The sequence below is a fragment of the Phaseolus vulgaris genome, chromosome 3 (genome assembly GCF_051622355.1).
Source record: "Phaseolus vulgaris cultivar YP4 chromosome 3, ASM5162235v1, whole genome shotgun sequence".
Lineage (NCBI taxonomy): Eukaryota > Viridiplantae > Streptophyta > Magnoliopsida > Fabales > Fabaceae > Phaseolus > Phaseolus vulgaris.
This window is the reverse complement of record NC_143500.1, coordinates 8460661-8475550: the sequence shown is the minus strand read 5'-3', so window position 1 is coordinate 8475550 and position 14890 is coordinate 8460661. Positions and strand designations below refer to the sequence as shown.

Sequence of the window (14890 nt, the reverse complement as noted above, 5' to 3'; positions counted from 1 at the left end):
TTCATTTTCACTTTCATTCTCAAGTCAAAAGCCTAATAATCTCTTCTTACGAGGGCTGGCCAAGAGTGCATGCACTTCATATCTGCAAATTCTCAAGTCAATTTTGGGTGATTCATCATTATTTTAATATGCTTCAAATCAAACCAACTCAAAATCTTTGAATCAAAATACGTACTACGACTTCGTTTTGCTTGCTTACCACAGTTTCTGCGGCGGATCATATCATGCCAAAAAAATCTTGTGAGATTCTAAATTCTAATTTTTTTTTTCAATTTCTCCTACTCTAATCCAATAATTGAAGTCTCGAAAAAATGATACATATATAACTAATGAACAATATGCTTATTATATTTATAGTCTTTTAATAGTTTTTCCACACTTTGATTGTGGTGGACCAAAGCTGTTTTCCTTTAAGGGTCAATTAATTATCACAAGGTATTAAAATTTAATTATCAATTAACAATATGTACAATGATAAATCAAATTTCGTTTTTTTTTATAATTTTATGTTACGGTTATTTATTTTAATTATTATATTATTCATAGCATTTATTATATTATTTTGAAATTGGACTTATATGGACAGATGATATTTTTTATATTATATTAATCAACATAATGAAATATAGTATCTAATATTTAATTGATTTTAAAACATTTTAAAATGTAATTTAAATTGAATATTCCAATTAATACATAATATAAAAATATATAATTGATTTGTCCCGTCTGGAAAATCTTCATAACCTATTATATCGTAAACTTTCAAAATTTTACAGAAAACTCATACTTTTATTGGACTTGTAGAAATACTCACACGTTGGAGTATGAGACTAATTTGTTATTGATGGTTCATACAAGGAGTGTAATCAAGAATCATACAAAAATATCTTGCTTTTTCAAAATATTTTGGACTATTATGCTCTTAAATTTGATTACATAAAATATCAATCAATTCATTTTTTTTATCTTATTAATAACATATCAACCAATTCATTCTTTTTTATCTTATTAATAACATATATGTAGGTTGCACTTTAAGTGGGCGTGATGTTGGCATGAAAAAAGCATTACTTATCTTATTTTTTTTCATAGTTTCTGAAATCATTAGGATATTTGAGAATTTAGGAATTCAAAGTTTACTGATTGTTTAACCGTATTTCAAAGTCTTTGTCTTAAAAAAATTCTTTTTTTTCTGCCTCATATCTTTGAAAATACTGAGTAAACATTGATCTTTTAATTATCATTTTCCCACACAAACAAGCTCATATGCGCCTACCACTGTCTTTAAAATATTATTCTTCTTTGTTTTCACACAAGCAAACATAAACTTCCCAATATTATATAATTCTTCTTCACTTTTTATTACATTCCTCATACTTTTCTTGGTTAATAATACACACAAAAAAGCTTCACTTACTCTATTTCTAGTCCAAGACGATGTGCTCACGAACTCCTGCTTATGCTTATGTTATGGCCTCTTCCCTCAACAAATGCCTAAAATTTCAAATTATAACCAATTACTGCTTATACTCTTCACTTTTTAACACTACCGTTTATTGCTCTATTCCTGTTTAAAAATTAAATATTTTCAAAACTACTTTTTAAGTTAGTATAATTAAGAGTAAAACTTAAAACTCTGATTAAATAAAAATAAATTTTTAAATAGTCAGGCAAAATAAAATTAAAATAAATCCAACAAGTTGTTTTCATTTTCACTTTCATATTTTCACTTTCACTTTCATTTTCACTTAATATCTGCAAATTCTCAAGTCAAATTTGGGTGATTCATCATTATTTTAATATGCTTCAACTCACCAACTCAAAATCTTTGAAAATACGTAGTTGGCAATAGCACTTCGTTTTGCTTAGCACAGTTTCTGCGGCCATGCAAAATAAGATTTTAAATTATTTTTCTTTTTTCAATTTCTCCTACTACAATTCAATCCACTTTAAAATATTCTGGGTTTCAAATTTGACACTCATAAAATACAGATATGTACATTTTTTATTTTTTCTACACCTTTCTAACATTTAATAAAAAATTAATTCGTTTCTTTTTCTGATTTATTTATTCTAAATTATTTTATATTTAAAATAAAAATATTATCTTATTTGTATTGGATAGAAGCAAAGTAGAAAATGAAATAATTATGTAGCATCACTCTAAAATAATTTCATCTTCATTTTCTAGTAGGTTTCATCTCCTAATTTCATTAATGTCTTTTTTTTTTTTGTGTGTTTATCCTATCACGCCTTCAATGCACATCATTTCTTCTTCCTCAAATTTTACTCATATTTTTTTCCTAAAATCTCATAAATATTTCGTTTGGTTTTAGAAAGCAGTGGAGGGTGTCTTTCTACATTATACATGTATAGTTAAATTTTAAAAATATTATATACTCATGCTATTTAATAAGAAAATATTTTTATATTTCTTTTTTAGAAGATATCTTCTTATTAATATATTATGTTTTATATTGTTATGAAAAAAAAAATGTGTTTATATAAAAATACTCACGTTAAAGTTAATTGAAGTCTCCAAAAAATCATAAATATGTAACTAATGAACAATTTATTATTTTTTTTTTATCAGCAAAGAATTAAGATGAATTAAAGGAATGCTTCAGGGGTATCTCAGCCAGTATACAAAATCAAATTGGTTTAGGACATAAGAGTTATCCTAAAACCCTTCAAAAAAAAAAACAACCTTTACATTACAACTCCCTTATACCACTAGGTCAAACTCATATGGCTGATTCTTCCTGCACCCGATGATTTTGAACTGACACCCAATCACATGTACGAAAAGACCAAATTATCCTTAATGAATTTAAAAAATACCTTAAATGTGATCTGCACTCAACCCTATTCTTCTTCTTCTTCGTTTGTGCGTGAAGCAGCAGCCGCAGGCACCGTGAGACACCATGAGACACCGTCAGCCACTGTGAGACACCGTCAGCCACCTTCGCCTTTGTTCGTTTGCTTCACCGTGAGTGACCTTCATCATTGCAGGCAGAGCAACAGCCGCCACGGTCAACTTCTGAAGTCAGAGAGGGAACCATCGTCGAAGAAGTCAAGGTACAATGATTAAAGAAAAAAAAATTGTGCATATATAAAATATTCACGTTAAAGTTAATTGAAGTCTCGAAAAAAATGATAAATATGTAACTAATGAACAATATGCTTATTATATTTATAGTATTTTAATAATTTTTACACCTATTTGAATATTTATTATAAGCGTCTTGCTTTCTTAATCTCCATATATCAAATATCCCCCATTCATTGTATGTCAAAGTAAAGAAACTTTGTCTACTACTATTAAGTGTAATATTGATGGGTCTATTAAATGCCATCTTGGCTATTAATGCAATGCTGAAATTTTTGGAGCATCTAGTGAAGAATAATACGAATTATAATGGTATAACTGAAGTTTTTCCTGATGGGCTGATTGTTCTGAAGATAAAAGTTGAGCAAACAAAAAAAAATAAATATATATATATATATATATAAAAGGATATTCTTTATAGATAAAATGTGAGTCAAAGTTGGTGGTTAAGGAATTCATAAGCCAAAGTTTGGTTTCCTAAAATATTAAATACTCACATTCATGAGTTTTTCCTAGTTGATTATTTTTTATATTAAGAAAGATTTTTTTAGGAATATATTTGAGTTACTTGAATTTATATTAGTTGGTCATGGATTGGATTTTTCATATATAATCAAATTTAGATCCAATCCAAATTCAATAAAATAAATTGATCTAAAATTCAAATCAATTATAACTAGATCAAATTGATTCAAATCTATATTAAATTCACTTTGTCAATTAGAATAAATTCAACGTGAGATCAACCTAATTGACCTAACATAAGATCAACCAAATTCAGCTTGGCATGATTTTAACCATATCATTGCTCGATGTATCGATCGAACATAGAACCAACTTAACTTGACTCGACCTGATCCAATCCGTCTCGATCCTACCTAAGCTTGACTCAATCTAGACCTAGCTCGATCTAGGCCTAACCTAACGCAATCTTGATTGGATTTGGCCTGATTTGAGCCTAACACAACTCAGTTGAATGTGGACTAGGTCGACTCAGCTCAACCTAAAAACAAGTCGACTAAGTTCAACCTGACATCGGATCGATCCAACTCAACTTAACATGGTCCCAAACCAATTTGGGTTCGATGTCTCCACCAAAAACAAACCCAACTTAACTTGGTCAAGTTGAATTTAACTCAACTCGATCTGGTCTTAGGCCTACTTAGCTCGACTTGGATCTAGGCTGAATTAGGTTGACCTATGCCTAAGTTTGACTTAAGCCCGAATTGACTTTGACTCGAGTTCTCCCATGCTTAGGATGAATCATCTTGACCTAGTTTCAAGTTAAATTGACTTAAACTGTGCTTGGTTCGACTCTACTCGACTTGGGTTTATAGGCTGAATTGACTTGATTTGTTCCCAAGCCAACTCGACTTGACATGCTCCTAGGCCAACTTGACTTGGACTCGAGCCGACTCGGCTCGATGTGGGCCTGATCAACTCAACTTGACTTATGCCCATGCCGACTCGCATTAATTTGGGCCCGACTAACTTTGCTACATTTGGGCAGCTTGGGCTGACTCAACTTGATTTGGGACAGCTTGACCTAGGTCTGAGCTTACATCGGTCGACTTCGATCAGGTTAACAAAGCTTGACCTAAACGCAAGTCAACAGATATTGGCATGTGCCCTAGCCCACTCAACAAAATATGGGCCCAAGATTACTCAATTCAACTCGACCTGGGTTGGGCTGACTTTACTCGACCTGGGTCAAGGTCGACTCTACTCAACCGACGCTTAGGATGATTGGACTCAACTTAGGCATATGCTCACTAATCTTCATTTGAGCCCGAGCGCACTCCGCTTGACCTGAGCCTTACTAACTTGACTCGACTTGGGCCTAGGTTGACTCAACATAACGGGACCAAGGTTGATTAAGCTCAACCTGTGTCCGATATGGCTTGAGCCCAAGTTGACTCTAACTCACTCGACTTGACCTAGTCTTAGGCCAACTCGATTGGACTTTTTGATAGACCCACTAGGCTTGATGTGGGTTTGGGCCCACTCAACTTGACCTGGGTTAGTCAACTCTACTCGACTTAGGCCAGGTTGACTTTGCTCGACTCGAGTTTATGTCACCTTGATTTGGGTTTGGGCCATTCATCTTGACATTGGCCCGATCGACTTAACTGGACCTGGCTCAAAGCAACTCCACTTGATCGGGTCCAAGGCCAACTTGGCCTAACTTGGGTTAGAGCTAAACTCGAACCCAAGCTAACTCTAATTGGACTCTACTTGGGCCCAATCGACTTGGCTCGACTTGGACCCTGCTCACTCAACTCAACTTGGGTCCAAACTAATAAAGTTACACCCTGGTCTAGATCGGGGTTGGACTTGTTCATAGGCCCATTCTGCTCGATATGGACCGTATCGACTCGAATCGACCTGGGTCAGATCGTCTCGACTCGACAAGCACCAAGCCGACTCTTTGACTTGGTCCATAGTCTAATCGACTTGAATTGGACTTGGGCCCAATTGAGTTAATTTGGGCCTAATCAACTTAACTTGACCTGGGCCCATACACACTCACTAGCCTTATTCATAGATTATTGGACTATAATAATAAATAAATCCATTGTTTTAATTAATATTCTTATAATTGGGTTTATTTGGGCCTTAACTATTATTATTGTTAATTTTGTGTTTTTAGAGTAAATTATCCAGAGGAAACATCTACCTTTGTGAATGGGCCAAATATTCAAAAGTCCGAGTTGCTTCTTGAATCAAAACAGAAAAAATATTCTGAGGAGAAGAAAGAGAAAATAAAAGCTACAAGATTCCAGAAACAGAATTGGAAGCAAATCTTCTGCAAAATAAAAAGAATTATGGAAAGTGGAAACTGTTTACAAAATCTAAACTGCAATATTTTCCCAAGATCCTTGAAGTAGAAAAGCCTATAAAAGGACACAAGCGTCAAGGAGAAAAGAGAGAGCTTCATAAGGTTTTCTTAGTTTATTTTCTTCTTAGTAATTCTTTTATTTTGCCTCCGCATGGAAGGCTAAACCTTTTTGGTTGATTCTTTTGTAATTCTCCATTGAGTTCTGGGGTTTTGTTCAATAAAAGTTTCGATTTTTAATTCTCTATAGCAGTTGTTTTAATAGTCTAATCTTCTGGAAAACTAGTTTTTTTTAGAGGTTGTACTTGAACGCATGATTGAGGGTATTCCTTATCTTAAACTTTGGTTTCTTAGTTAGTTCACATTGTTCTAAGTAATTTCTTGGGCGCATGATTCAAGAGAGAGAAGGTAAGCATTCTCATGGAGTATACGCATGGAACAAAACGGGTATTGATTAAACCAGTAGACGCATGTTTTACTGGTGAGTTTCAGTTGAATCAGATCGGCGCATGTTCAATCTGGTTTAACTCTATTGGAGGATTGAGAAAAGATTATTCTTTAGAGAACCTGTGAATAATTCAATGGTGGAAGAACTTGGGATCAACCGCTTTTTATTTGCTATTTTAATCTCTTTTATATTTTCTGCACAACTATCTCAAACCCCCTTTTTATTTTTATTGTTATTGCTAACTTTTATTGCTTGCAGATAGATTTTAAACCCTGATCAACTGATTTTACTATTGGATTCGTTGGGAGACGACTTGGGAACATTTGTCCACAATTATACTATCATCTCTCTAGTGTTAGACAAGTCTACGCTAGAATCATATTAATTTGACAGCAAAACGACAGCTAACACCTGGGCCCATACAAACTTAACTTTGTTAGGGCTCAAACATAATTGGATCAATCTGAGCTCATGTTGGACTTGAGAATGCTAACTCTAGCTAAACTCGACCTGGACTGATTCGACTGAATCGAATCAAGGTCGACTGGACTCAATGTTGATTTGGAATGAATTGACTCAACTCTATCTTCTCCTAGACTAAAAATCGACTTGATTTGTGCCTGAGTCAACTTGACTCAACCTGAGTCCTACCCAATACTATCTTACTTGGATCTAGCTTAATCCACCATTTCATAACTTAAAATGACCCGAATGTACATTAGTTTTATATTTTTAAAATCTAAAAGTTATCCAATTTAATCCAATTGAATTTATTGATCTAAAATCCAAAAATACGATTTGTAATAGATAAATTTAAACAGACTTAAAATAATATAAAATTATATAATTATTAAATGAATTTAACATTTTTAGTTTTCTCCGAACCTTAATTTATATAACTAGCATGAGTTTTCCTAATCCCTTTATGTTTTGTATTTTTTTTATGTTACATGTGATATATGGATATTGATGACTTAATTGAGATATCAATCTTCTTATTACTTTTTTAGCAGTGTACTTGCTTCATCTTTTCCTAGGCTATCACCGCTATAAAGAGTAGGTGCATTAAAGGAGCAGTGCAATAATTGGTCTTTTTTTTATAGAGTACACCTTTTAATGTGTTTTTTCTTAAGTATTTTAAATTCCCAAGACTTGTGTGAATGTTATTTAGAAACATTATCTATAAAATAGACAAAAATACATTTACTTGTTCATTTAAGACAGAATAAACCAGTAATTATAGCTTTGAAAAGTTCTAACACTTTGCACATGTTACATACAAAATGCAAAATTTGTTCACATAGGTAAATGATCCAACTGCTTGCTATATTCAAAATGATTAACTTCTTTAAGTAATGATTTGTCATCTTTAAGATAATTTTTAAAACCTTGTTTGCATGATTTGTTAACTTAGATTTAGTAGTAGTAAATACTTGTTCAACCTACACAAGGAGCAAAACAAGTAATCCATTGATTTGAGAGCTATTGATGTTTGTCTGCAGTTTGGGGGAGTTTGGGGGACTAGAGATGGAGTCACTGGATATGTAGATTCATATTATGCTAGAGATCTTGATAAAAAGAAGTTTTCAAAATTTACACAATCCCCTAATTCAAATCTTCCTTTTTTTGCTATGAATTATTTGACTTAAAATGATGTTTTGACTACTTGTAGGATATTATTTACAATATTTGTAGCAATTGTAATAACATGGAGAAAGTGTTAAAGTTGAAATTATATAAATCTTATTTAAAGTAAACATTGTTATAAAAGAAATTAGATATCTTAGATCTTATCTATTGAAAAGAAAACACTGCAATTCAAACTGTTAAAATATTATAATAAGGCACTGGTAATATATATTATAGGTTTCTCAAAACAAAGTTTAGGATCCAAAATTTCTACACAACAATTGGTAACAAACAGACAAACTGGAGTTCATGTGATACATGTGAATGTGCCCTTACTTGGTTAAGTATCAAAGGCACCTTATTGAAATGATTATTATCAACATACAAAAACAAGTGCATGCGGAAAGACACTAATTTTGTATATATCTTATGAACTAGGAAAGGAGTTTAGCTGCAATGCTTGTCCTTGCAACTGGAACACACTCCAGATTATGTGCCCTTGGAACTGTGAGCCCACCTCTCTCTTCCATGCTCACTTTGGCGTCATTGCCTTTCAATATTTGTCCTTGTGAGCCCACCACTTGCAGGTCAAAGCACTGGATAACAGATGCAAGAAGTGTTGCCATACCTGAAGTAGCCAAATTCACTCCAGGGCACATTCTTCTACCTGACCCAAATGGGAGAAGTGTGAAATGTTGGCCCCTAAGATCAAGAGGGCCAGCTTCCCCTTCAGCTTCACTTTCTAAGAATCTCTCAGGACGAAATTCCAATGGTCTGTTCCAGTACTTAGGGTCTCTTCCTACAGCCCACACATTGAAAAGTATCAATGCTCCCTCTGGGATCACATAACCGTCAATCTCACACTCTTCCACACACTTTCTTTTCACCACAGGGAGTGGTGGGTGCATGCGGAATGTCTCCTTCACAATGGCCCTGATGTAAGGAAGGTTTTGAGTATCAACTTCATCAACCAGTCTATCTTTCCCCACAACACTGTACACCTCCTCCCGAGCCTTCTGCAACACCCTAGGGTTGTTGATCAGCTCTGCCAAAGCCCACTCAGTTGCCACGGCTGTGGAATCTGTCCCTGCTGAGAAGAAGTCCTGCACATACAAACGATTGTGTATTAGTCTAAGATGCCACATCAAATAAAAATATATATACTTTTTGTCTTGAGCTACACAATGTATGTGCCTCCTTATAAACATATATATAATAACAATTATTGAGTATAGCATTAACATTTCCTTCATTAAATACTCCAAAAGCTTGTTAAGACTTAGCCCTATATTTATATATTCTTTTTTTTGAACAAAAAGAAGTTTGATATTGATATATATCATTAAATATGATGAAGCCGACCAAGAAAAAAGAAGCAGGAAACTCACGACAACAAGACCCTTGATTTGCTCATCGGTAATTTTGATCTCCATGGTCTCGTCCTCAGCGAATTCAAGCAAAGTGTCGAGGAAAACCCCGCTCTGCTCTTCCGCAACAACTTCTCCGTTCTTTCTCCTTCTCACGATCTCTCGGCGCTTCTTGATAACCTTCTCAATGATGGGGTCGAACTTGTTGAATATTTCCTCAGTCCTATTCTCGTACTTTCCAAGCTTGAGCTTATTCAAGGGCCAGATGAAGTTGGTAAGACTGTACTCACCGAAAATCGTAAGAACATCACGAGCAATATCTCTAATCTCTTCAGCCTCACCCAACATCATCATGGAGATAGTGCTGTTGGTCCACTTGAGAAGCTCCTCGGTGACGTTAAGGGGCTGTTGGGCCTTTGCGCTTTGTGCCATCACCTTGAGGAACTTGCGGATCTCTTGGGTCCTCAAGGGCCTCAGCTTGTTGACGGTGGTGGCGTTGAGGAGGTCGTTCATGATGAGCTTCCTGATGAACTTCCAGTAAGGTCCAAAGGGAACCATGGCCACTGAGTTGTCATAAGTGAGGCGCCTTATGGCAGAGGTTTGGAACCTGGTGTTGAAGGAAGCAGCCTCGTGGGTTTGAAGGAAGAGTTTGAACAACTCAGGGGAGGAGGCAACGACGGTTGGCATAGAGCCAAAGTAGAGAGAGAACAAAGGGCCATGGCGTTTGGATAAATCTATGAGGGCATAGTGGAGAAGTTTGTCCTTGAGAAGGTGAAGGTGACCGATGAATGGAAGACGAGGCTTTGGACTAGGAGGGTTTGGAAGGTGGCGAAGGGCCTTTGATTTAGCAGTGGGTGTGGGACGCAGGTGCAAAAACAAAGCTAGCACCAACAAACCAATTGCAAGTTCGAGCAACATGGTTGTGTATGTGTTTTGTTTGACCTTGGTACGAGGATACTACCTTCCTACGCTTCCCTTATATAGCATCTGATCCACGACTCATGGGAATTTCTTACATTAAATGAATGTAGTGTTTCTTGTTTGTGGACTAATCGATTATTCTATTCCAAATCATTTGTTTTACTGCTGAAGTAGACCAGGAAGGAAATACATGTTTTTAATTATTATTTAACAAAATATAATATTCTGTTGATTGAACTGTTTTTACTATAAAGAAGATATAAAGCAGCCCCGAAATATATACCAACTACTACATCTCAGGTCTAACATCTCGTGCTGTGACTTTTCTTACTCAACTATGACACGTTTCACTATATATAGTCATTCCACGTAACAACAAGCAACAAAAGGAAAAATATGCTTTGGCACCATATAAAAACAAAACACTTCCATTTTAAATTTAGTTTAATAATATGATAATATATATATTTATAATTTATATTGAAATATAAAAGAAGTATGATTAAAATAGTAATATTTTGAGTTATCAAATGTGTGTATCTTTGCAACTGTGTCAAGGTATTGGCATCCAACAACAAATTAGAGGAGGACAAACATATATAATTAAAGGATTGAAAATATATAATTCAGATCTATATTATTAGAGGATAATAAAATGTTACAAGTGTATTAAGTGAAGATGAAGTTAGGGAAAGCAGAAAACACTTTCTTCTTTCAATACCTGCACCAAAAGCAAAACCTTCCATTTCCTAGACTAAGAAGCATATCAATTGTTTCCACATAACATTAATTATAATTGCCCTACATAAATATCACAAAAGCTATATATGTTATAAACGGTATGCAATCCACACAACCCAAAAAAACATCTTATTTTTCAACATTAGAATTATGTAGTTTTCGATTGCACCAAAGGTTTCCTACACCCGATGAGCATCCTAGTACCTGCACTAAAATAACCTCTCTTAGCCATCTCACAAAGTTTCAATTTCATAGAAAATTAATATTCCGATCTCAAGTATGTTGAAATAATATTACTATCATCAATCACTACATTTAAGATATATTATCTATTTTAGTATTCAGAATTTCATCACGTTTCTGTCTTAAAAATACATCTTAAAAAATTAAGAAGAATGATATATATAAATTTTCTCTTGCCCAATTTACAATTTGAAACTATATTAAGCATATATATTATATTTAGCAAAATATCAGCAAAATATCCTCATATAAATATCATATATGAGAGTTAGACTACACGAACTATTTTATTATAGAAATATATTTCTTTTTATTAATAGAAAAATATAAAGAAAAAAAGTATAGTGGGTCAAAAAAGTTGGGCGAAACTCTAGTGCTTCTGGGCAACTTCGCCATGAAACACTTTCCACAGAGGAGTTGATTTTGTATTTTAACCAGTACCAACCTCAACAAATTCGCACTTATCAAAAGGAATTTAAATATCTATAATTGATGGGGCGAAATTCATTATTAACTCCCACTTGAAATTAAACTATTAATATCCACAGACTCAACTCAAACATCCCTGACCATACATTCGATTCTGACAACTTTCAGTCTCTTCAATTATTTTATTTTATGGGATTCATACAAAAAATCACTCGTCATAATTGGTATGCACTATAGGATAATAATGCCATTGCATACTTTAAATCTTATTTAACCTTCATTGTGAAAAATATTTTTATATAAATCCAGCAGTATCCTAAACATGATTATTTCTTTTAAAATATTCTACCTTTTTCTTGAAGAAAATATTTTTATCTTATTATTTACTAAGATAAACAGGGCTAAGTAAAATATAATAATTATAATTAAATATAATAGCTTTTCAGAGATGACAAGGATCATAACACTTATAAGAAAATTATTAAACATATTTGATTTGTATTACATATAATTTATAATTATATAACTAGTCAAAAGTTCAAGATATTGACGTTTCTTTTTAATAATTTTAAGACGATGAATTTTCAAAAATTCTTTCCTAATGATTTTTTTTTATCATGATATTACAGATTATAAATCATTGAAAGTAATAATTAATATTCTCAAACATTTTAAACACTACTTACTTAAAAGACACGTATCAATATCATTTATATGAAATTAATTTTTTTTATATAGCTAATACAAAAAATGTTAGTTACAATTTAAAATATACAGTATATTGAAGAATTTGTAACATCAATTTTATAGTTATCAAAGACTACCCATGCCTTTATTTTTCAGTTATATTTTTTTTAAGAAGATTATTTGGTCTAATATCCTTCTATCAGCAAAACTTTTGGTTATTTCGAAATTGTTGTATAATTGTTTACTATAGGATAAATAATTTCATATAAGAGACATTAATTTATGCAACCTCCACGACGAAAAAGCTTGAGCCATCTTTTCTTTAAGTGTGTTTTTGTTAAGAATATTTGGGTTTAGTTAAATTATGTTTGTTTTTTAATTTCTCTTATTCTTCTATTAATGATATTCTTATTTTCACTCCAAAAGAACTAAGTTGGTGAGTGTTTGACTTGAATATGATAGAATTGTTTGATGGAGGCCGAAAGTTAATTCATAACAAACTCTTTAATATATAATAAATATATGGACTTTAAAGTATATTTATTGAGGGTGATAAATATGTTGATTTTCTTAAATTTTCTTTTTATTTAATTCTTTACCTTCCTGTCCTTTTGATTTTTTAGAAATCCTTTAAGCCTCCCAAAATTTAAGTTTTGTTATTTTTTTTTTTGGAGGTTGTTCTTCTTATCTTTATAGACCATAGAGTTTGGAATGTTAAAATTTCATATTAATGCGTGCTAATAAAAATAAATAAAATCTTATTATACGTTTCATTTTTATTTCATTGAATAAGTTCTTAAATATACTTACAATAACTAAAAAGTTCTAACACGTGTTAAGACCTCAAATTCAAAAGATAATATATAATATTATTAAATCAATAAATACATTTGACATTTGAAGTATTGTTTAGTTTCGAAGTTGATGTTACGTCACAATTTTATCTTTAAAAAGCATTTCAATTGATTACACTACAAGAAAATCATGAAATAGAAACAAATTTTAGATACCAAAAATAATTAGTTGTTAAAGTCACTAAATTAGAGACCATTTTAGAAACTAAAAATATTTTTTATTTCTAAATTAATTTCTATTATTGTTAAATGGTTTCTAAATTGGTATCTAATTAGCTACCAAAGTTTTTGCTACCAAATTTAGAATCTAAATAATTAGTAGTTAAAACATTGGTAGCTAATTAGATACCAATTTAAAAATTATTTAACAATAATAGAAACTAATTTAGAAACCAAAAAAATTTCAATTTCTAAAATGATCTCTAATTTAATCATTGTAGCAACTAATTTTTTTTCTCTCTATTAGTTTCTATTTCATGATTTTCTTGTAGTATTAAGGGAGAAAGAAGTATATAAATTGTCTTTAACCTCAATTCATACAATATAGTAGTATATTGACGATACCAAATCTAAAAAACTTTAAAAATATCCTAAATGATAAACAAGTCTAGAAGTTGGACCAAGTGAAGAACACCATAACAAAAAAAGATATAAAAAAAAGTAAGTAGGCGACAAGAAACAAATGATGATGCTAATTTGCTATTGCTATAACTATTATATGCAAAACAAAACAGAAAGTAGATGAAAGAAATGAAGTAGATGGGTAGAGAGCCCGAGCTACCCTCATTCATCATGCAGCATTACTTTATTCCTTACATCACTTTCACTCATTTATATAACAGTCAAAATAGACAGCCATATAAGGGTCCTTTTTCTCTATCAAATAATAATTTAATCGTGATAAAATCTTTTTCCATATTGACCAAATTGTTGTGTTCAACCTTGCAACTTCACATGCACTTATTTTTCAGAAAACAAATAATGGAACAATAGTCGTGTAAAGAATCTCCATCTCAAGATAAGATTTATTCTTTTAAAAGATGGTATGGTTGAACATATTTTTTTATTAATTAAAAAATTAATTAAATAATAAGAGTACCTGCAAATCCAACATAATATAAATTTCTACATGAACATATATGTTTTTATTTTGACATTATCTAAATTAATAACATTATATTATGCGTGAATGTCAAATAAAGTTTTAAAATATATGGCACAACAAATGAATAAAAACACACGCCGTTTTATTAAAACTTTATTTTCTTTTATAGTGACACTATACAAATATTCAAACATTTCATCACTAAGTTTACGTTAGTGAGTTGAATAAAATATTCAAAACATTGAATTTTTAAGAATTAAAATATAACTTTGTAATATTCATATATAGGCGGTTAGGTATGTGTTTGAATCAATGCTTGAAATAAAAAATTCTAGTTAAATTTTAATTTTTTAATATTTGATTTAAGTTTAGATATTGTTATAAAAAGTTATTAATAAAATTTAGTGAGTTTTTTATTTAATACAAAAATCATCTAAAATTACTTCATTCGAAATCAATTTTAAATTTGTCATTAATTTGTGAACTTGAGATTAATGAATATTTACTTTGAATCGCAT

The 14890-nt window shown here is 31.8% G+C and overlaps 1 protein-coding gene across 1 annotated transcript; it reads right to left on the bottom strand.

The window, feature by feature from the left end:
- Positions 1 to 8208: 8208 nt before the first annotated feature.
- On the bottom strand, positions 8209 to 10342 carry LOC137806464 (2-hydroxyisoflavanone synthase). Its single transcript, XM_068606603.2, has 2 exons — positions 9414 to 10342; positions 8209 to 9128 (listed from the first exon to the last, which is right to left on the bottom strand). The coding sequence occupies exons 1-2, from the start codon at positions 10308 to 10310 to the stop codon at positions 8460 to 8462; spliced, it is 1566 nt and encodes a 521-aa protein (XP_068462704.1). The 5' UTR covers positions 10311 to 10342; the 3' UTR covers positions 8209 to 8459.
- Between the last annotated feature and the right edge of the window lie 4548 nt (positions 10343 to 14890).

Coding starts and splice junctions, on each gene's coding strand:
- LOC137806464 (XM_068606603.2), bottom strand. CDS start 10,310: ATGTTGCTCGAACTTGCAATTGGTTTGTTGGTGCTAGCTTTGTTTTTG. Junction 9,129..9,413: donor AAATCAAGGGTCTTGTTGTC/GTGAGTTTCCTG, acceptor TTGTATGTGCAG/GACTTCTTCTCAGCAGGGAC.